The 23,895-nt window shown below is 39.1% G+C and overlaps 1 protein-coding gene across 2 annotated transcripts; it reads right to left on the reverse strand.

The window, feature by feature from the left end:
* Positions 1 to 1,233: 1,233 nt before the first annotated feature.
* SEH1L (SEH1 like nucleoporin) lies at positions 1,234 to 23,648 on the reverse strand. Of its 2 annotated transcripts, none has more exons than XM_081251770.1 (9): positions 23,430 to 23,648; positions 20,781 to 20,831; positions 17,525 to 17,671; positions 14,493 to 14,704; positions 8,590 to 8,688; positions 7,179 to 7,319; positions 6,288 to 6,445; positions 4,919 to 5,069; positions 1,234 to 2,055 (listed from the first exon to the last, which is right to left on the reverse strand). In XM_081251770.1, the coding sequence occupies exons 1-9, from the start codon at positions 23,538 to 23,540 to the stop codon at positions 1,851 to 1,853; spliced, it is 1,275 nt and encodes a 424-aa protein (XP_081107896.1). In that variant the 5' UTR covers positions 23,541 to 23,648; the 3' UTR covers positions 1,234 to 1,850. The 2 variants fall into 2 exon arrangements, with proteins under 2 accessions (XP_081107896.1, XP_081107895.1); XM_081251769.1 differs by lacking the exon at positions 1,234 to 2,055 and adding an exon at positions 2,182 to 3,655.
* Positions 23,649 to 23,895: the final 247 nt, after the last annotated feature.

Here is a 23,895-nt window from a genome sequence, read left to right on the forward strand (position 1 = left end):
ACTTAACTTGCATCTAAAGAGCACTGGCAAGTGGAGGCACTCAGCAACATTAGCTATTATCTGACCAACTGAAAAGGAAGAAATAGTAATTCCAAACCTCCAATTCCAGGAAGAGCTTGAAGTGGCCCCATGGCCAAGGGTACCTTCCAGGGAATTAGAAGAGACACCTGTCCAGTTAGGAAAGGTGGACGTCTCACATGGCTTCCCTTTACCAACTGCTCTGAGTGGTAACACCTCAACCTCCAATATCCAGCACCTTCTACAGTGTGACCACAAGGTATGCGTCCAGGTTAATCTCCCACTAGCTCCCTAAATGAACCTTGTTCTTTCATTGGACTAAAACTTAATCCTCTGCCTGCACACGCCCTGTCCTCTTCTACATTTGGGCCATCACCCTGGACTCCGCCCTCTTCCACTTTAAGTACTCCAACATGTCACATCCCTTCCAAATCCTGCTGACTCATATAAATCACTTTCTTTAATGCCTCCTGCACCGTTCAACCTTTTTTACAAAGCTGAATCCTCATTACCCTTTGTAAATTCTGTAACTGCCTTCTTCCACTAGAATGAATGTGTGCCGACTACCTTTCTGTTTTTTTTACATATCCCGAAGTGTTTAGCACAGTATCTTGCATATAGAAGATGCCCAATGTTCACTGAATGGGAGGACCTGTCTCAATTCATTACCCCATCCTACCCCACGTACGTCTATAATGATTGAAATCTAAAAGACTTGAATTCTTAATTCTGAGCTAGATCCAGACTTAAAGTGAGACCTCTTGCTTTGAAACTCGAGAAGTCTACTGGTCTAAAACAAGTCCTTTAACAGAAGGAAGACCTTGCCTTAAATTAAAATACAATATACTTTATAAGCTCTTTTTCCTTTGCATGTTAAGAAGCTCTAGCGGTTTGACAGGAAAGTGTCTATTGATAGGAGAGTGTCTGTGAAAATTAGATTATAAGTTATAATATACATTTATAACAACTATACCATCTGTGTGATTAGCTGATAAGACACACGAAATGCTGTTCAAATGTCAAGTAGACATTTGTTGATTCTAGATGTTAGTCTGCATACTAACTTTCTACCTTCTAAATAAATGCCATGATCATCCCCTAATTTCCGATTGTTTGGATTTTTTTTTAGCAATATGATATTTTAAGGAGATATAAATAAGCTGTACCAACCATCAAATAAACTACATTCTATTTTTATATGGCAACAGATTCATATCTTTAAAAATATATTTTATTAAATAATCTACTTGGAGAATAATTACAAAAGCTTTAAACAATAATTCCAAGTAGTGAAAGGCAGTTTCCTGTAAAAGAAAAAAAAAAAAAAAAAAAAGACCAAACAGTCCATATTATGTTTTGCTGCTTTATACACAGGAATGATTTATTTTAAAAACTAGTCAGTTGCAACATTAGCCTGTAAAAATCAAAAACATTTTTTATTATGTCTCAAAGGCAAAGTTAACTTTATAACGATATGTTTTCACATTAACCAGTATGACAAACCATAAGAAACTTAACGCCATAACAGTTCAAAATAAAATGTACAGAACAGGCACTTTGAAGTCAGCTATTGTGTGTAACTCTCACAGTTAATGTTATGTGTACACATCTCATATTTCATCAAAGGTTATCAACCAATGAAGCAAATATTCCTTTGATGCAGAAGCACAAACACATTTAGGTTCCAAACACCATGTTCTGGTTGTAATACGTGCAAGACAGACCCTAAATCAGAAAAATCTTCTGAAAGAAAATGAAGAAAAACAAAAAGCCAGGAATGAAAGCATTTACAAGCACTTGAATAAGGCCTTTAAGTGTTAAATCAGTGTTTTTTAAACCCCTTCATTCTCAGGTAAGGGATTAAGAGGCCGAGAGAGAGATCGTCTGCGAGGGTGAGGATACTGGAGGCTGGCAGTGTCAGCATCGCAAGAGTGCTCTATCAGAGGAGGAGGAGGAGGAGGAGGAGGAGGAAGGAGCTGGGCATAACTGGACCATCTCGATCCAGCCCGTGGGGAATCCAGAGGGGGAAAGAAATACCTGAAACAATGAAGACAGGAACAAAACACCAAAACAAAACAAAAACAACAGAAAAAAAAAAAAAGAAAAAACAGAAGAAAAAGAGAAAAGTAGTAAATACAAAGAGAACCAAAGAGGAAAAAGCACATGCTAGAAAAAAAAGCTTTACTATATTCATGCCAAAACTAACGGAACATAATAGCAAAATCAAGACCCTTACTCAAATCAGGCTCACTTAAGCAAGTATAGAAACTTGAAAAAAGAAATACAATCTGTTAAACTTAAAATGTTAAAAAAATTATCAGTATGAATGTTACAAAAAAGACATTAATTTTATAATTTAAAACATTTTCTAGTCTCTCAGAAACATATTGATGCTCTCCTGTAATTTACAAATCAAATAAGCTTTTTCTTTAAGCAACACTTCACTTGTAGCAGCAGCACATTTTTTAGTGCATACATGATACTGAGGACCAATTCAGATAGACTTTCACATAGTATGGCCAGCTACTGCAACATACTTTTGAAGAAACACAATCTTTGAATGTACTTAGATGTTTTTCTGCAAAAAGATTAGTACAAAATTTTGATAAGTAAAAGGGCTCAAAAATATGTCCTATTGTTATTCTTCTGCCATTTTAAAACTTACCCGTAATACTTTAGCATTTTCTCAAAAAAAGATTTATAGCTTTGTCATCAGAGGATATGAACTAAATGAAGCAGCCAACAAAATTAAGAAAATCCTGGGACATGGAATGTGGAGGTTAACATGCATGCACAATTTTAACAGAGTTTTATCTGCTTCTTATACTATGTTTCCAAATTTTGACTTGAAGGAAAACTTAAGCCATGAAATCACACCATAAAAATATACAAGCACATATTAGAAACATTTATCTCTTTAGTGAATATGAACTGAAAACTTACAAAGATGTTTTCATTTTACTTCTAAATTATAAATGAAGCAATACCAAATGTTGTTTGGCTACAAACTGTACAGTCAAGTTACTTTCACTACTACTTCTCTCACTCCTTCACTAATACTTTTTAAATATTACAAAGAAATAACAGAGTTGTACTGAATAATATCATGTATAAACCAATTCTACAAAAGGTAAACAAATTAGCACTCAAAACAATCTTTATGAAAAATATTCAATCTTCAAATTAAAATTATAAAAATTCATTTTAGCTTACTGTTTTAGAAAATAAAAGACATAAGTCTATATATAGTCTCCAGATGGAATAAAGTGATATTTTCCCTCCTCCCAACTAGCAATGAGGATGGTAACAATTCTTTAATTTTAAATCCCATGTTCGTTTCAGAAACATTTCAAAAAATTGTTTTGGTGACAATGTCTCAACAAAAAGCCTCTCCATTTATATTTCAAAAGTTTCAAATAATGTCAATAAACTGGCTAGCACAAAAAAAATGATATACACTGTATTTTTAAAGGCCTTTTGGACTGCGTTTAGTAGTAAGCAGGCTGTTGGTGTATCTTGGGAGAGGTCAAACGGCGCTGGGGAAGGGGAAAAGGAGCTTGCTTCCCATTCCTGTGTGCATGCAACAAGCAGCAAAACAGCAAAGTTACTCCAGTTAGCTGGTACTCAGCTGTGCTTTCTGTTAAAGGACATAATACAAATGGAGAAGGGAAAATGCATCACAGATCTAACACACATGGTTATTGGCACAATAAGAACACATCAAAACTTCAAAGATCTTTACAAAAGAAAATATGCAGTACAGGCAGCAACCAAAAACCAGATTAAAAAAAAAAAATTAACACTAGTATCTTTGCTTCATGAAATAATCTTTATAATCTGATATCTTCTATGGTAACCTGAAATTGTTTTCATGTAAATACTTAAAAATCAAAAAGCAGGACTCCTTTATAAAAATATAACAATATAAAAATAGTTGAGGAGGGCTTCCCTGGTGGCGCAGTGGTTGAGAGTCTGCCTGCCGATGTAGGAGACACGGGTTCGTGCCCCGGTCCAGGAAGATCCCACATGCCGCGGAGCAGCTGGGCCCGTGAGCCATGGCCGCTGAGCCTGTGCGTCCGGAGCCTGTGCTCCGCAACAGGAGAGGCCACAACAGTGAGAGGCCCGCATACCGCAAAAAAAAGAAAAAAAAAAAATAGTTGAAGAAACTTAAAATACAATTCTCTTCTTTCACTTAAGTTGACAACAGGACAACCACGTGACAGTTTGTTAAGGCTGTGCTTTGAAGTTTCCTAAATAGTGTTCCAAATTATTCACGAAGGCATATTAAAATAATTTTAGCTTACAAACTCACATTTGAAATTTGAATATGAAAACAAAAGGACAACTCTTTAGATAACATTAAACATTCTTTGAGAATCTAAAATACACTAACAATTCTAAAAATCAAGAACTCAGAATTTACCATATCCTCTTACAATCGCCATGAAAATTTTAAACACACACAAAAAAACATTTAATGTACTCACTTTTACAAAGCCTTAGTTCGTGTGTTTTATTTAAAATTTCAGTTTAACCTAACTCAAAGGCCACCCTACCAGCACTAGCAACACTAATGCTCATCTGGGACTACGATCCTCAGTACTGTCCCAAACTTCCTCCTCATCTTATTACTTCAAAGTTATATATGTTTCTGGAAGACCACTAAATTTCAGCATATAATTGAGTTTGTTTAACGGCCTCAGAACCTACCTGTAAATATTATGACCAAGTAATAAGCCAAATACAGAGCTACCAAAGTGCCTCCTTCTCTTCTAGTGCCACAATTACGTGTGAATTTCTTGATTCAATCTTAAAATCCATGAAATAACACACCTTCAGTATAGCTACCAGAATGATTTAAAAAGAAGATAATTTCTAGTTTTCTCACAAAACAGCCTACCTGCCAGCAGAAGATCCGTTTAATGAATTCTGAAGATTTGGGATATTTGAACCTAGGGAAGGATTTGAGTTTCCCTGCTGAGAGCTCCCATTGACAGGGCTCCCATTACCTTTCAGAATACCAGTACACTTCCAGTTGTCCATATAATTAGCTGAAAGGAAAATGGTCAAACTCATTAACATGACTAATACCTATGTTCCAGGACACAAATCTACCATTAAAGAAATAAAAGAGACCTACAGGCTACATATCTCTCAGGATAAATGGTAAAGACATTTTTTTAAATGAAACACATATATCTAAATTTTAACAATTATTTTTTGAAGTTTTTAAAGAAATACTAATTTAAAAACAAAGCTCTCACCACCCATTTCCTTTCCTTACAAGATAAATATTAACAGAGACAATTCTCTAAGCTACCACATTATTACATTAAGTTAATATCAAAATAAAATTCTGTCTTCATTATAATGAATTTCAGTTCTGATGTGTGGGTAACGGAGTCACCTTCTCGGTTAAGCAAGTACAAGTCATGTCCTCATGGATGTAGGTAACAGAACCTCTGGGGTTTGAGTGGCTTATCCAACCTGGCCTAATTGTTTGGATGCAAAACTGGTCACTGCAGACACTGAGCCCAGGAGATCCAAGTTAGGCAGGACAGGGCACCAAAGACCCTGAGGAAAGGGACACCTGGGCTGGTTCTACCACAGCCTAAAGCTGATCATAGGAGACTCAGCCAAACTGCAGTTTGGGAGCAGTAACTCCTCAGGGGAAATGAACGAAGCTATAACTTCGAATCCTAAAGATGGGATGCCACCGACTAGAGTGGTACACAGAGCCAGTGGATAAACATCCGTGGAGAAGTGCAGACCACGCCACAGCACCCACAGTCTGTGTCGACCGTCCAGACCGCCTTCTCTGCTTGGCATTTGTAAGAAACTTTTAGAATCAGTGGCCTCAAGATTCTCTAACTTTGGGGAGCTGTAGAGAAGAAGTGGGGAAGATACTGGATTTTTCTTCTCTTAAGGGCTTGTTGGCTAAAGCAATTGTTTAATCAAGTAAGAGATGACTATATGAGTTTGTAGAGAAGTCCCACAAGTTACACACATAGCAAATGGTATCTTTGGAGGTAGTGTATATTCTGTTACAATTAGTTTTACTTTGTTCCACATGGAAACTTAAACAATTCAATTAGTCAATTACTGCTATGAACTAGGTAAAATGATAAAGATTCAACACAATACGAGACATTAATTTAAAAGTAACTGTAGAAAGATAATTTTTTTTCAAAATACTTCAGAGTTTACATTGCTAAGTGAAAATTCTCAAGTAGCATCATAAAGCAACAATTCCTCCAATGAAATCTTACCTTTCCACAACCTGACACAGCCATCATCTCCTGAAGATGCCAGCACTGTCCCTGTTATATTCCAACTCACTCGCCAGACCTGAGAATTATGATTATCAAACTGAGCCACTATATGGATTTCAAATTTTGTTGGCCCACCAGAGGAAGTAAGTTCTTTCCTGTTAATAAAAAAATTTTCCTGAGGAATTCTGAGTACACACACACACACACACACACACACACACACACACACACACACTGTTCTAAATTAAAAAATACAAATGGTCTCACATAACACGCCATATCAATGTCATATCCATACTTGCCCCCCAACCTCCATAGCTTACTGAGAGATGGGCCATGTCACTTTCATTTGATTCCCCAGTACCTGGCATGATCCTACCACATAAAAGATATTAAGTGACTAAAGAGGATTTTATTCCCCCCAAAAGGTTGAGGAATAAAAGAGTTGATAATGATTAATTTTAAAAGAAAAAGTAGTAGGAAGGGAAGAATAGGAGAGAAGGAAGAAGGAAAAAAGAAAAGAAAAAGAACTGAAACTCACAATTCCAAAGTTAAAGCTAAATAGATTATTCACAATAATGTCTCAGTGCTAATTTAATTTTCCCTAAGTAGACTGCCACCTCTCATTCCTTCAAACATTTATAGAGTGCAATTATATTCAGAGGATCCAATTCATTCTAGTATCTGCCTAAATAAAACACAACTAAGAAAACATAAATCTCCTCTCTTTACTCAATTCCCTATTCCCAAAAGTCATATATTTGTAGATAAAAGATTCATTAAAGAATCCAGTCTTCAGACCACTGTTGCCTCTACACCCTCCTCCACAAATGAAAACAAGCAAGAGGTAAGAGAACTTTCAAATTAGTAATTGTTTCAAAAACTCACCTCACAGGCTTTAATGTAAAAATTCTCACGTCTTTGGTTGCTATGGCAAGAATGTGGAAAGACCGTCCCAAGTTTGGAGCAAAGGCGATATCATGGACAGGATCTGTGACTGTCAGGAGGGTTTCAGCTTTCGCATATTTCCTAAATGAAAAAACAATTTACGTTAAAATTATCAGAAATGAAAATTTTAAAAATCCACATGTCTAGGTATCTCCATTTTCTCCATCTTGCTCACAATGAAGTAGTGTTTATCTTTGCAATATATAATATGTCCAGCCCCAACCCCCAGAAACTGTGAATGTGACCTATCGGAAAAGGGCCTTTGCAGATACAGTTAAGGATCTCAGGATGAGAGAGAAACAGACATTAGAGAAGAAGCCATGTGAAGACACAGGCAGAGATTGGAGTGATGCAGCTCAGCCATGGAATTCCTGGAGCCTCCAGAAGCTGGAAGAGACAAGGAAAGAGTCTGAAAGCAGCACAGCCCTGACAACACTTTGATTTCAGATTTCTAGCCTCCAGAACTCTGAAAAGAAACATCTCTTTTAAGCCACCAGTTTGTAGTAATTTGCTTTGACAGCCCTAGGAATGTAATATAACCTCCCAGGTTTCTTCCTTTAATTTTTTTTTAAGTTTAGCTTAAAACAGAGTAACTAAAACTTAATTAGAATGAGATCTTGATTTGTTAGCCATTAACATCTTTTTTAAGAAAAAGGGTACCTGAATTTCCTAAGATTTGAGTGTAAAGAAAAAAGTTAAGCTGACAACAGCAAGAATTGAGTTTTTAAGTGATGATAAAGGAAGCTACACCAAAGTCTATTTCCACACCTCAGGAGTGTTAAACTACCATCTGATCCTGTTATTCTCCAACTGAGAAGTCTTTCAATGGCTTCACATTACCCTATAAAAATTAAACGTTGAATAGTAGGTCTTGCAGGTATAAGCCTTCCAGATTTCTCATCACACTCCCTTTTACCTATTATGTTCCAAGCACAGTGAAAATATATTGGCTCTTTCTCAACACACGCAGTTTTCTCCATCTGGAATGTTTTGCCCTCTTTGTCTGGCTAACTTCTATTCATTCTATGGGTCTCCTTTTGAATGAACCTTCCTTGCCCCCTCCCCCTAGGCATAATCTCTTAACATCCTGATTCTCCCAGTTTATAAAATTCATCACCATTTTTCACCTTTTTTTTTTTGTTTTCCCTTCATGATGGTACATACTGGGAGATCAATTACCTTTTCCTCTACACCACTCAATTTTATATTACCAGAGCAGAGAACTTAGCGTATCATAGGAAATCAGTAAATATGGGACAAATAATGCATAACTGAGTTAATGAATAAAGAAATAACATTTTAAAAAATTAAATGCAATTCAGAACAATAACTAAACCAAAGCAGTACTGACCTGGTGTTTTCATTATATTCGAAAATCTGAACCTTGGCCATTGCGTTTGGGCTGCTGTCATCACTTCCTACAGCGATCATGGGGGAATGAGCACGAGAGCTAGAAAAGAAAAGTAGAAGATATTTTACATAATTATAAAGTTAATGCACATTTAGTTCAGAGAATTAAAAATGCATCCAGCAGCCATGCAACCCACCAGTCAGCGTGTCACTGCAGACTAGACCCCTGCCACGCCCGGCACCACACACCCAGGAAGGGTACCCCAGAGGTCTCAGCCTGGGGACTGAGGACACCGGGCTTTCACCTTGTTTTTAACCACATTTTCTTACGGCTGAGATAGAAAGTAGTCCTTTTCCCAAAACAAAAGGCTTCAAGCAGTTAATAGATTTTTTTTTTTTAAAGACACCTAAGAGGCATTAGAATTTTTCTTTCTAAAAGATCTGGTCATTAACTATAGAATGAAAAGTAATTTTATGGTGACCAAATTCATGGCAAAAAGATTTTTACGTGCTTCGTACAAAAAGAACGCCACCCCGATGGAGGAGGAAAAGTAGAAAAAGACCACCCTCAGGAAGGCATGCCTGTCATTCTCTAGTCTCCAGACTCATTTGTGGTCAACTGCGTTTTGAAAAAGGCAAAAGATAAGCAATAAGAGAGTGAACTCTACTGAGGTGGACTCTAGGTTGAATCATTTTTTTTCATTTCTATGTCTAATTTCCTAGATATTGATACCCTTTGCTTCCCCCATCCAGATTAAGTAATACCTCTATGAACATGACATAGAGGTATTGTTTAACCTTTGATCTTGATATTGTGATCTGCCAATTTCATAAAGCTGAAAACAATATGCGATAATTAAAAAAAAAGGTTTAGGTGTTTATTACTAAAGCTTCTGATAACGACATCACCTAATATAAGGAAAAAACCAGGTAGGGACTTCCCTGGCGGTCCAGTGGTTAAGAATCTACCTTCCAATGCAGGGGACACAGGTTCGATCCCTGGTCGGGGAACTAAGATCCCACATGCCTTGGGGCAACTAGCCCACGTGCTCTGGAGCCTACACGCCACAACTAGAGAGAAGCCCAAGGGCTGCAACTAAGACCCGACGTGGCCACAAATAAATAAACATTTTCTTAATTAAAAAAAAAAAGAAAAATACCAGGTAAACTACAAAGTGTTATAGTAATAAAATAAAATTACAAGTTACTTATTATAATTCTTGGCTACTCAAAGGGATGTAAATCATAGTAATTTCTATATCTCGAAAAATTTCTTTTTTCAATGTTCCACAAATGTATTTATTTGAGCAAGGACAAGTACATTTACAGTAATATATTCTAAAATTACTGAAAATATAAATTTTTAAAATATTCTAAAAAATAAATTATGAAACATCCAGATAACAACCTGAAATGAGGATTATCTCATTTATATACCCATAAATAAGATGACCACATTTAAACCATTTTCCAAATATGACTCATAATTAAACAGTGAGCAAAACCATCCAACTCTCTGACTGAATACAGGAGACTGATCACCTCCATCTCCTTCCTACGCCTCCAGGGAAATGATGAAAAACTAACACTGTAACAGCGCAGAAATCAGAATGTGCCATCAGAAATCATGAAATCTGGAGGATTCCAGGAAGCAAAAGGAGATCAGACAGTTAAAAAATGCTAAGGTAAAAAGAGCTCAACAACTATCATTAAGGAGGAAGTTCTAGAAGCTCCAACTTCTAATCAATAAGCAAGTAAATAACGAATCAATCAATCAACCAATAGTAATGAGTAATGGGGCAATCATGAATTGATTCATTTAATAATCTGCAATCAGAAGAGCCCCATGGTTGGCAGCTGACTCTGCTCTAGGCTAAAGAAAGTCTGAGGAAGGATCCTAGTGAGATGATTAGAACTTATAAGAGGAGAGATATGAATCTGAAATAAAGTAGCACTCCAAAGCTGGCAGGGAGAGGGACAAGAAGAAAATACATTAAAGTGCTCTATCCCCCAAGTCAAAACCTCCTGACTTTGGCAATTTGGGGGTAATGCCCCCCTGCCAGCTCCCTCTTGGTTGCCCTACAAGGAAACTCTGCCAAACCACTCCACCTACTTAGTCAAAACTCAGCCAATCCCCTAAGTAAGAGAATGAGCTGTTAAGAAAACAGCATCTAACAGGAGAAAAATACCAACACCAGTTCTCTCTAGCAGCCATCACAGTCTCCTGTTCATAAACACAAATACATGAGCAAAGACTAACATGCACTTGAGAAAAACAAGGAGTGTGACAGTTAAAGACCAAGATATACAAACAGTTCTTTGAGGAAACAGATCTTTGAGAAAATATAAAACAGCCTACAGTCCACATCATATGCAGATTCTACATTTGTAAACTGACCTACTTGCTAAAATTTATTTGCAAAACCAAAAGTCCAATACTTGGGGCATTCATGGGCCTTCCTGTTTCACCTTCATGCTGAAAAACCAGTGTCTGTTTTGCACTCTATTTACCATCATGTTTTCTGCATTTTGTTCTTTGTGTTGATGATTTCGCTGTGCAGTGCTGACGTGTTGCCTTGTGTTCCTAAGTTTAGCAAGGTCATGATGTTCCTTATGGAGAAAATACCTGTGTTAGATAAAAGCTGCATTCAGGTGTGAGTTAGTGTTGTTGGCTGAGTTCAATGTTAATGAATATATGCTAAATAAGGTGTCTTTAGACAGAAATACACATAAAACAAGGTTAAGTACTGATCAGTTAACAAAAATGTGATCAGAGGCTGGTGGCACCTAATCCTGTATTTCCCCTGGGAGGGGTGGCTCAGTATTAGCTAATTCAGTGTTCGCAGCAACTTGATAGAACATAACTACTACAAAAAAGGAGACTTGACTGTAAATCAAAAAACGTAAAATTTTTAAAAATTTTAATTAGGATCCTCAGAGAAATGTTGTATCCATGTAACAAAAACTGACTGGCATAAAAAAAGGAGTTATCAGAGAAAACGAAAGACTTCTTAACAATTAAAAATGATTGCCACCCCCACCAACCCCCAACATCACTGGATGGTATAAAATGGACATCTGAAGAACAAGTTGGAGATCTGGAAGACAGAGTAGTAAATCTCCAAACAATTTTAAAGAAATAGAGAGTAAATCCAAGAATAATCAAAGATGAATTCCAGAAGGACAGAATCGAGAAAACAGAAGGATAAATTATCAAAGAATCCTAAAATATCCCCAATCTGAGACAAGGACCTTCACCTTAAAATGGACCACTAAGCATCAAGCAGGATGAATTCAAAAAAGACCAACATCTAATAGTGTATGTCTGGATTTACTTTAAAATAATCCAGTTTTGGGCTTCCCCGGTGGCGCAGTGGTTGAGTCCGCCTGCCGACGCAGGGGGCGCGGGTTCGTGCCCCGGTCCGGGAGGATCCCACGTGCCGCGGAGTGGCTTGGCCCGTGAGCCATAGCCGCTGAGCCTGCGCGTCTGGAGCCTGTGCTCCACAACGGGAGAGGCCGCAGCGGTGAGAGGACCACGTATCACACACACACACACACAAAAATAATAATAATCCATTTTTTTTTGTTTTGTTTTGTTTTGTTTGTGAAGGTGGGGAGGAATATACAGATTAAACAAGAGTAGCTTTGAATTACTGTAGCAGGTGATGGATATGTGAGGCTCTGCCTATTATACTTTTAGTATATTTGAAATCTTCCCTAACAGAAAAATGTTTTAAAAGAAAAAATACCTGGAAACATCCTAGTATATAAATTTTAGAATTCTACTACCTTAAACCATACAAAGCAATTCTAGGAGTTTTAATGACCCAAGTGTGAAAGGCAAAACCAAAAACCTTTCAGAATACACTTAACAACATCAAGGTGGGGAAGAATTTCTCAAATAAAAAAACAAAAAGCACTATAACAAATATAGAAAGACTGTTAAGTGTGGCTATATTAAAATTCAGAACTTTCTGCAGACTATCAAAAGTCATGATAGTGTCAAAATAACAAACCACAAACTCGGAGAATATACTTGCAACTCATAGTAAGACAAAGTCCTAAAATCTTCCAGAAAGACTAGGCTACCTACAAAAGATCCAGTATCAGACTGACCTCAGACATCTCACCACCTAAAGTTTAAAAGATTCAAGAATAGTACTTTGAAATTCTTACATTTGGAACTTGGCCGAAGTTCTAAAACTAGCCAAACTACAATTAAGCATGGAGAAAAATTAAGACATTTTTGGGTATGCCAGAATTCAGAAAGTTTGCCATCCATCCCATATAGGAAAAAAAGTTACTTTAAGAGGTATGCGACCAAAATGAAAACAAAAAATCCAAAGGCAACTCGTGATATGGAAATTGTGACAGCCAAGTATAACCCAGAAGTAAAGGAATCAGTAAAGAGAAAAGAGCACCCATCAGGAGTTAATGCCATATTATTCTGTGTGAACGACAGTTTTCATGAAATAGATTACATTTATGTCTGTAATGAATATTTACATAATCTAGTCTTATAAATTTGGTTGCTACTTAATATTTAGAATCAACTTGTAGTCAAAAGATAAAGTACTTATATGTGTACTTAACACATATAACTTAACATTATTAAATGTTTACAAAACGTAAATAGAAACATTGTAGATCTTGTCACTGTATAAGCAATATAACAAAATATTAGGAAATGGGAGGGTGAATGTGTGGTAGAAGCAAATAAAAGCTAATTTCCCCTTTTTTAAAAGAGAGGTGAGTCAATATATAGTCTAAAAATTGATAAATCACTAGAGAAATAAGTATTTGAAATTAAGATAATTACCAATATAACTAAACAACTATTAACACTTACACAAATAAAATATCTTGTCATACCTTCACAAGTGGAAAGCTTTGTAAGTGTGCTAAAGTCATCTTTCACAAAATGAGTATAAATACTGTCTAAAGATAACACAGCAAGAACCAAAGGTATAAATAAATCATTTAAAAATAAAATAGGGCTTCCCTGGTGGCGCAGTGGTTGAGAGTCCACCTGCCGATGCAGGGGACACGGGTTCGTGCCCCGGTCTGGGAGGATCCCACGTGCTGCGGAGCGGCTGGGCCCGTGAGCCATGGCCGCTGAGCCTGCGCTCCGGAGCCTGTGCTCTGCAGGGGGAGAGGCCACAGCAGTGAGAGGCCCGCTTACCGCAAAAAATAAATAAATAAATAAATAAATAAAAATAAAAATAAATAAAATAGTGACTACCAGAATTAAAATCTAAAAACAAAACTACTAATAGCGTTTGGTTTTAGGGAGTAAGGGAACTTTTACCTCTCATTTTGTACTCTTCTAGATTATTTGAATTTTTTTATCAGGTGACTCATTACTCTTTTAATTTTAAAAAGTTTAATAAAAATTAACTACGATACCGTCTTAGAATCACACTCTACACAGCAGTTAAAGGAGTAAGGAAGGACTAGTTACACTGACACATGGGAAAATGCCCATGATGTATCTGTAAGTGAAAAAGGCAAATTGCATGAAAGGAAAATGTTATGTCTAAACATGTCTGTGTGTTTTGTGTCCACTTGTACATGATAGCATATACTTTTATTTGCATATATTTGTGTGTTTATAAACACACAAATTAAATATTTGTTATTAAATATTTATTTTATATGCATGGAAAAAGTCCAGAAGGCACACCAGAATATTTACAGTGGTTGGCTTCTTCTGTGGAGTAGAAATAGGGGTATAAGACACATGACAGGGTGGAGAAGAGAGAATTTTTATTCTACATAATATACATTTTTTAAAATAATGAACAAGACTACTTAAGAAAAGCATTTTCAAAAAAATAAACCATCTGATGCTAAGTGTAATAATTACTAGGCTTATATCACCAGAGGATTGCTGTGTAAGCATACCTTGAAGGGTTCCAAGAAATACAACTACAGCTTAGCTTGCATGAGATCTCATGTTGCAGAGACCACTGGCTGAGATTCATGACATCTGGTGCCTCGTAGATTCTGACTATACCATCTGCTGAGCAGGTTGCTAACATAAGACCCATATGCTTAGGAGCAAATTTCACGTCGGTAACGGATGTTCTGCTGTCCACTAGCGTTGTCCTCTTGACCTGAAAAAAAATTAACAATTTAAATTAAATACAGGGACTTCCCTGGTGGCGCAGTGGATAAGAACCTGCCTGCCAATGCAGAGGATACGGTTTTGATACCTAGTCTGGCAAGATCCCACATGCCGCGGAGCAACTAAGCCTGCACACCACAAGGAAGAGTAGCCCTGCTCGCCACAACTAGAGAAAGCCCTCGCGCAGCAACAAAGACCCAACATGGCCAAAAATTTTTAAAAATTAAATTAAATCTTAAAATAAATAAATTAATTAAATACAAAAAAAAAGGATGGCAGAGTGGAAAGAACACAGGCTCTGAAATCACACAGAGCTCCTCTGCCACTTACTAGGTATATAACCTTGAATAAGGTATTCAAAACCTGTGTGAGCCTCAATTTCCTCCAAAGCACTTAACAAAATACCACATACACAGCTAGCAATCAGTAACAAACCAGTGACCTATAATCAATTACTCCCTCTATGGCAGAAGAAAGAAGGCCTTACGAAGTCTAACTTTATTAAATTAGGTAAGTATTCTCTTCTTAAGCAGATAGGTCAGTAAACCAGAAAATGTTAGAATTTTCATATGGGCAGTTTTGTCATACAAAGCAGGCCGCAAGCCGCAAAGTAAAAGAATTAAGATTCTTTAACAGCAGAATGGAGGGTGTGAAACTTCTTCCATCAAGTGTAAGTGTTAGTCCTACTCAGACTGCTACCATCCACTTTTAAAAGAAGGCATGTAGTAGAGACCAAGCGAATGGTACGAAGCTGGCATTCCGGTAATTAGAGAATATCAGCATAGCATGTACCAGTTACTGTCTGGCACCTAGATGAGATGATTTTTGACTGAAAATGTCAATAAAATTTAGAAATCAAGAGTTTACTATCTATGGTTACTGAAATACATCTTAAGGTGTCTGAATATCAAAAGAATATCAAACTTCAAAGATAGCATAGCATCTTTGCAAACTTTTGTCTAAAAACACCACTGAATAATTAATAACACAAATGCTGAAATATCAAATGTATTAATGACAGTGGATGTAACTAAAGACAAATAATTAAGTTCGAAGAAAAATCCTTTCTATGCCACCACTCCTAAACCCAACCTATAGTATGCTAACTGATCCATCTCAGACTGACTGCTAGAAAAATCCTTTCTATTCAAGAAATGTCTCTGCTCCCCTGCCCTTAAGCAACTGTTTGCCTGAGGAAGGCCCTGGTGCAAAGGCAATGAGGCCAACCCCTCCCATCATCTTAAAAAAAAAAAAAGTCAAACAATATGAATAGTATGCAAGCTACAAACCTACAGTAATTAGAACAATGTGTTATGGCCTAAGAATAGACAGACACCAATGGAATAGAGTCCAGAAATAAACTCTCCATATATGGTCACTTGATTTTCAACAAGGATGTCAAAATCATTCAATGGGGAAAAGACAATCTTTTCAATAAAAAGTGTTAGAAAACTGGATATTGACATGTAAAAGAATGAAGTTAAATACTTACCTTATACCATGTACAAACATTAACTCAATATGAATCAAAGACCTAAACATGAGAACTAAAACTACAACACTCTTAAAAGAAAACTTTGGGGAAAAGTCTCCATCACAATGAACTTGTCTATGATTTATGATACCAAAAACACAAGGAAACAAAAGAAAAAAATAAAAACCGGACTTCATGAAAATTTTGTGCACCTACGGACACTATCAAGAGAGTGAAAAGGCAAATCACAGAATGGGAGGAAATATTTGGAAATCATATATCTCTTAAGGAATTAATATCCAGAATACATAAAGAACCCCTACCTACAACTCAACAACAAAAAAATGGGCAAAAGACTTGAAGAGACATTTCCCTAAAGAAGTAAAAGGTTCTGGTAACAATTCCAGTTCCAGTGGGGGTGGGGGGTAGAGGCTGTTCCCCACACAATTCTGACGCCAGCAGGGTGTCCAAGGAGAATTCAACTCAATTTTGACACTAACTACCTGGAGATAGCATCAGATTCCACAAGCTCAGAGTTCAGTCTCACAAGGCCACCCTTCTTCAGATGCCAGTCGAAAACCCAGGTTGTTACCTGTGCTTCTAACTGACTGGTGTAACTCAGGGACAGTCACATGGAAGAGATGCACAGGCTGGGGACAGGTGCCCAAGGCTGGGGAGAGGTGTGGAGCTTCCATGCCCCCTCCAGGCACCACTCTCCCCAAATCTCCAGGTGTTCACCAGCCCAGAAGCCTCCGAACCCTGTCCTCTAGGGCAGGGGTCCCCAACCCCTGGGCCATGGACCAGTCCCAGTCTGTGGCCTGTTAGGAACCAGGGCGCACAGCAGGAGGTGAGCAGCAAGCAAGCAAGTGAAGCTTCGTCTGTATTTACAACCGCTCTCCGTTGCTCACATTACCACCTGAGCTCCGTGTCCTGTCAGCATATGCTGAGTTGTATAATTATTTCATTATTTTATTATTACAATGTAATAGTAATAGAAATAAAGTGCACAATAAATGTAATGTGCTTGAATCATCCCGAAACCATCCCCCTTTGCCCTCCCTGTGGAAAAACTGTCTTCCACGAAACGGGTCCCTGGTGCCAAAAAGGTTGAGGACAGCTGCTTTAGGGGTTTTATGGAGACATCATTACACACGTGTGAATGACTACCTCATTGACTATTGGTGACTACATCAATCCCCAGCGCCTCTCTCCTCCCTGGATGTCAGGGCGGGTGGGACTGAAAATCTTACCACCCCGAAGTGTTCTTGGAAAGACCACTGCTCCTCGGGTGCTCATGTTCCCCACCCACCAACCCACTGCTAACAAATGTCTCACCCAATGGCTCTGTCCACGCAGTTTATCATTCGATTCTCCTACTATTTCTTCCCAGACAGCAGCTGTTCGGTCAAAAGAACAGGAAGCCAAAACCTGTCCAAATTCAGGATGGGCCCATGTCACACGCCACACAGATCCACTATGTGTCTGAGGAATTACAAAAGCAAAAAATGAAAAAAGCTGAGTTTAGTCACTTGAAGAAACAGAATACAGATATTTTTACTTCAACAAAAGGAGAAAGCTATTCAATTTAACATTTAAAAAGTTAAATTCTAGGGAATACCCTGGTGGTCCAGTGGTTAAGATTCCACTTCAGGGGGCATGGGTTTGATCCCTGGCTGGGGAACTAAGATCCCGCATGCTGTGCAGCGCAGCCAAAAAAAATGTTCAATTCTAGCATTTTTAATGTTTAGAAGATACTCTGTATTTAGGATTGCAGCCCTTCTAGAGTCAAATTCTTCTAACATTTTACTAATAAAGAAAAATCCAGCTGGATAAAGTTGACCTCTTTCAGTGCTAATAACAGTTGGAGACTCGGTTCAGAGTTTAGCCTAACAAAGCTTTTAAACAGAGATTCTATCAGTCCACTGTTTTTTTTTGTTTGGTTGGGTTTTTTTTTTTTGCGGTACGCAGGCCTCTCACTGCTGTGGCCTGTCCCGTTGCGGAGCACAGGCTCCGGACACGCAGGCTCAGCGGCCATGGCTCACGGGCCCAGCCGCTCCGCAGCATGTGGGATCTTCCCAGACCAGGGCATGAACCCGTGTTCCCTGCATCGGCAGGCGGACTCTCAACCACTGCGCCACCAGGGAAGCCCTGTTTTTGTTTTTGTTTTACTTGCAAATTTCCTCTATAGGAAACATCCACCTGATAAATAAGAGTAATCAAAATTATATGCTTCAAAAGCCTGACAGTATAAGAAACCATAGCAACAAACTGCTTAAATGATTCTGATGTCTGGCTAGACAATGGACTATTCTAGGAAAAGAGGCAATGAGAACAAATATAGAGAAGTCCAAATCCTTGTATTCTGAGGAAATAATTTAAAGTTCAATAGCATTATCTTTATAGATGAAAAATGTCAAATTAGTTCAAATTACTATTATCCAACTTTTTGTTGACAAAAAAAAAGGCAGAAAAGTCTTAAAGCATTTCACATCAACAGAATTCATTTGTGCTTTCCAGTAAAAATACTGTATGACAACAAGCACCAGTCCACCAATGATGTTTACAAAATCTGTTTCAAGCTTCTGTATATCTAACACTTTTATACTCAATAATCTCAGAACACTTTCATAATCCAATAATTTCTACATGGTAACAGCGTCATCATCCAATGGTAAACTCTGCACCCCTCCCTTTTTTTTTGGCCGTGCCATGCAGCATGCAGGATCTTCATTCCCCGACCAGGGATTAACCCATGCCCCCTGCAGAGGAAGCATGGAGTCTTAACCACTGGACCACCGGGGAAGTCCCTGCACCCTTATTATTATTATTTTTTTTTTTTGCGGTATGCGGGCCTCTCACCGTTGTGGCCTCTCCCGCTGCGAAGCAAAGGCTCCGGACGCACAGGCCCAGCGGCCAGGGCTCACAGGCCCAGCCGCTCTGCAGCATGTGGGACCCTCCCGGACCGGGTCACGAACCCTTGTCCCCTGCATCGGCAGGCGGACTCCCAACCACTGCGCCACCAGGGAAGCCCTTGCACCCTTATTTTTTATCCTTTGTTCTGTCCAGTCTTTTTCATTTCACCTTTCTTATTTTTACAGGCTATTAAGTAAAAGATGCACTAGGGCACTGAGATTCTGCTAAATGTTAGATTCCCAGTAAAGCACAATCTAACTAAAGAATAAGGATTGCACAAAGGTGTTCACCACAATAAAAAGGAAACAACTTAAATATCCATCAGCTAAACAAAATCGGGTATATTTGTTGTTATATTTGTTTTGTTGCTATAGTTATGTTTAAAAACAAACCAAAGTACTTATGAAACATGTTGTTAAACTAAAAAGCAAGAAATATGAGTCTCCTTTTGGAGTGATAAAAATAAGTTTTGGAACTAGCCAGAGGTAGTAATTGTACAACACTGTGAATGTAATAAATGCATTCACATTTATTTGTTTACTTGAAATGGCTAATTTTATGTTGTGTGACTCTCACCTCAATTTAAAAAAAGGGGAGAGGACAAAAGATTTGAATAGACACTTCACCAAAGAAGATAAATGAATGGCAAATACACACATGAAAACACTATCAACATAATTAATCATTAAGGGCATACAAATTGAAACCCAGTGAGACACCACTTCACACCCACTAAGATGGCTATAATCAAAAAGACAGACTGGAACCCTCATACATTGCTGGTGGAATATAAAATGGTGCAAGCACTCTGGAAAAGAGTCTGGCAGTTTTCAAGAAAGTTAAAACATACACAGCCCAGCAATTCTATTCCTACATATCTAAGAGAATCGAAAATGTTTGTCCACACAAAGACTTGTATGGCATGTTCATAACAGCATTATTCATAAGTGCCAAAAACTAAAAACAATCAAATTGTCCATCAAATAGTGAATGAATAAATAAAGTGTGGCTTCATCTATACAAGGGAATACTACTCAGCATTACAAAGGATCGAACCACTGACACATGCCACAACATCAATGAACCTCAAAAACATGCTAAGGAAAGTAGGCAGAAACAAAGAACTACATATTGTAGAATTCCATTTATATAAAATGTCTAGAAAAAGTAAAACTATACAAATAGTTCAGTGGTTGCTTGGGGCTTAAGAGGGAACGAGGATTGACCCCAAAAGGCACAAGGGAAACTTCAGGGTTGATGGAAGTGTTCTAAAACTAGATTGTGGTTATGGTTGCATAACCGTGTAAATTTACTAACACTCGTTGAACTGTACATTTAAAATTGATGATTCTCAAGATACATAAAAATCTACCTGAGTAAAACTATTTTTTCTAAAATGCAAGAAATAAAACTATGTACAAAACATCACAACTATTAAAAAATATATAAAGGAAAAAGGGAAGAAATACTGAGATGCAAAAAATAATTAGAATGATACAGAATTTCAAATTTCTTATTCTTAAATTTTCTGAAGTGTATTTGTTACTTTAATAGTGAAAAAAATGTAAGTAAAAGATATAAATTTTACAATTCTCTCAAAGCTGAACAGCAAGTCACTAATGCTACCAAATAGTAAATGTTTCAATTCTTTCAAATCACTGTAAAAATAAATACTAACCTTCCAGCTAGCAGTGCAATGCCAATCCCCACTTTCACTTTTATCCCAGACCTGTAAGAAAAAAGATATTTTATACCAAGAATTCCTACAAATTAATAGGAAAAACATTAACATTAGTCAGTACGAGGGCAAAGGAAGGGAACATAAATTCACAAAAGAATACAATCAGTAAGTAAACATTCACTCATTCAACAAAATATTTATTGAGAAACTTGGATACGTCAGGCACTGTGCTAAGCACTGGGGTCAAGGAACCATTGCTCTACTAGTTAATGGAGACAATATCAGTTACAGTCAAGTCTGGTTACTTATAGCCATTATGTCCTAGTTACGTCCTAGAATGTCACAGTAAGCAGTGAATTGGCGAATACCAAACCACTCCTCCCGGGGAAAATATTGATAGGTGAGATTCACAGGAGCCTCTGGTCACAATATATTTGTCAGCCAATCGATACATAACCTTGTTTTATGTGTGTATGTTTAAAAACACCTTAGTTGGTATACATTATTGATTCAGTAACACTGAACTCACTGCCAACAGTAGCATAACTCACGTCTGAATGAAGCTTCCCTAACACACACTTTCTCCATAGGGCACATCACAGCCTTCTTGCTTGTGGAAACTCTATGCAGCACTACACTTGGGGACCACTTCAGACAGTGGAAATCACCAAAAAAAGAACAAAAATGTGAAAAATGTGACAGTAAATAGACAATGAGGACACTTGTTTACATTATGAAAGCCTGAATCATAAGGCAGAGTGTCACCTGTCCAACCTCAGCTGGGAACGCACATCTGAAAACTCTATAAATTTTTTTGCCACCCAGCTCATGTCAACAAACAACCATGAGCATTGACTTTGGGGTTACAAATAAATTTTAAAGAATAAGCAAATTCACAAATACAAAATTTGCAAATAATGAGGATCAACTGTATATATAACGAACAAAAACAAAACATTGAACATTACTACCAACAAAAAATACAGATTACAATAACAACATGACATTTTAACCTGTGTTAAAAAAATGTAATGATAAACAGTATGGTGGCTCCTCAAAAAACTTCAAATAAAAATAGAATTGCCGGGCTTCCCTGGTGGCGCAGTGGTTGAGAGTCCGCCTGCCGATGCAGGGGACATGGGTTCGTGCCCCGGTCCGGGAAGATCCCACATGCCGCGGAGCGGCTAGGCCCGTGAGCCATGGCCACTGAGCCTGCGCGTCTGGAGCCTGTGCTCCGCAACGGAGAGGCCACAACAGTGAGAGGCCTGCGTACCGCAAAAAAAAAAAAAAAAAAAAAAAAAGAATTGCCATGTGATCCAGCAATTCCACTTCTGGGTCTGCACCCCAAAGAGTTGAAAGCAGGGCCTCAAGGAGATATTTGTTCACCCACATTTATACCAGCATTATTCACAACTAAAATGTAGAAGAAACCCAACTTCACTGACAGATGAGTGATAAGTAAAATGCGGTATATGCAATATATATTTTTAGCCCTTAAAAAATTTTTTAAGTTTAAACATTCCCTTTTTCAGGAAAGAAATTATGACATATGCTACATGTATGAACTTCAAAACATTATCCTAAGTGAAATCAGCCAGTCACAAAAAAGACAAATCCTGTAAGATCCCACTTATATGAGGCCGCTAGAATAGCCAAAATCAGTGACATAAAGTACAAGGGTGGCTGCCAGGGGCGGAGGCCGGAGGGACCGGCTAGTTATGCTTAACGGGGACAGTGCGAAATGAGAAGGTTCTGGAGATGGATGCAAAGATATGAACATACTTAATACCACTGAGCTTCACGCTTAAAAACGGTTAAGGTGGTAAATTTTGTTACGTGTACCTTACCACAATAAAAAATAATTAAAGAAAAAAAACTGCAATGATAACGCCCGACACGGACAACTATCACACTGATACTCTTCACCGGCAGTTGTAACACAGTACAACCTGCAAAAAGGTAATTTGCCAATTACTCTCAAAAGCTTTTAAAATATTCACTAATTTCTCTACCGGAATGAGTCTAAGGAAATCATTCAGAAAACATAAAAAGCTGGATTAATGAAGATTTTCACTGCAACACCACGACAGACAAAAGCTCCGTACTGGACGACACACTAGGTCCTAGTGACTTGGAGGCTGAGCTCTACTCGGATAAGGAAACACACTCGGCTAAAGGACGCTAATTATCGCGACACTCCCACGGCGGGGCGGGCGGAGGGGCGGGTGAGAAAACCTGGGCCTCGCAACACTTGCAGCCCGGGAAGTGGGGCCGGCTCACCCCACCCACTGTGTCGGCGCCCCCGCGACCCGGGTCCCAGCCTGACCAACGAGGAGCAGGGCCTTGGCGCCTGGAGGCCAGCCGGGCGGCACTGCAGAGTCGGCGGGACCCGCGCGCCCGGGATCCCCCGCGGCAGGAGCGCGCACGCCGCCGTGACGCACGCACGCCCCCGCAGCCGCGCGGAGGCGGCCCAGGCGGCGTTGACTCCACAATAGCTAGGAGGAGGGCGCCCGCCAATCGGCCTGGGCTCCGGACCTCGTGCCCGCAGCGCGCCTCAAGTCGGGAGTCCACTCTCCACGCACCCCTCCGCTCGGACGGCGGGCCGCGCCCGCTCCCGCCCCCTTCCGGGCTCGGCCCCGCGCGCACCTTGACGCTCTGGTCACTGGAGCAGGTGGCCATCCGCCGTCCGTGGAAGTCGAAAGACACATCGTGGATGAGATCTTTGTGGTCCGCCGCGATGCTGCGCGCCACAAACATGGCTGCGCCAGCCCCTCCCTCTTCCAACAGGACGGCGCGGCGGCGCGCGGACTGCAGCCCACCCGGACCTGGCTCCGGGGCGCGCACGGCTGTGCTTCCCGCGGGCCGCTCGCGCGCCCCGGCTACGCCGCGTCCCGCCCCCCAGCCCGTCATACCCTGCGGGACCCCGCCCCCGCCCCATCATACCCCGCGCGGTGGTGGCTACTGGACTTCTTGGGGCGCTGGCCAGCCTCTTGGATGCGGCGCTCCCTGTGCCCTGAGGAGAGTTAGAGGACTCTGTCGAAGTGTGGAAATTGGGGAGAATGCTAAGGTTAAGACTGTCGTCTGCGGGCCTCGGCCCTGAGTCAGTCTCGTA

The sequence above is a fragment of the Mesoplodon bidens genome, assembly GCF_964165515.1.
Source record: "Mesoplodon bidens genome assembly, chromosome: 13".
In the NCBI taxonomy this organism is placed as follows: Eukaryota; Metazoa; Chordata; class Mammalia; order Artiodactyla; family Ziphiidae; genus Mesoplodon; species Mesoplodon bidens.

Coding starts and splice junctions, on each gene's coding strand:
- SEH1L (XM_081251770.1), bottom strand. CDS start 23,540: ATGTTTGTGGCGCGCAGCATCGCGGCGGACCACAAAGATCTCATCCAC. Junction 17,672..20,780: donor ATTGCACTGCTAGCTGGAAG/GTTAGTATTTAT, acceptor GTAATTCCTCAG/ACACATAGTGGATCTGTGTG. Junction 2,056..4,918: donor AACGGATCTTCTGCTGGCAG/GTAGGCTGTTTT, acceptor TCATTGTTTCAG/GTATTTCTTTCCCCCTCTGG.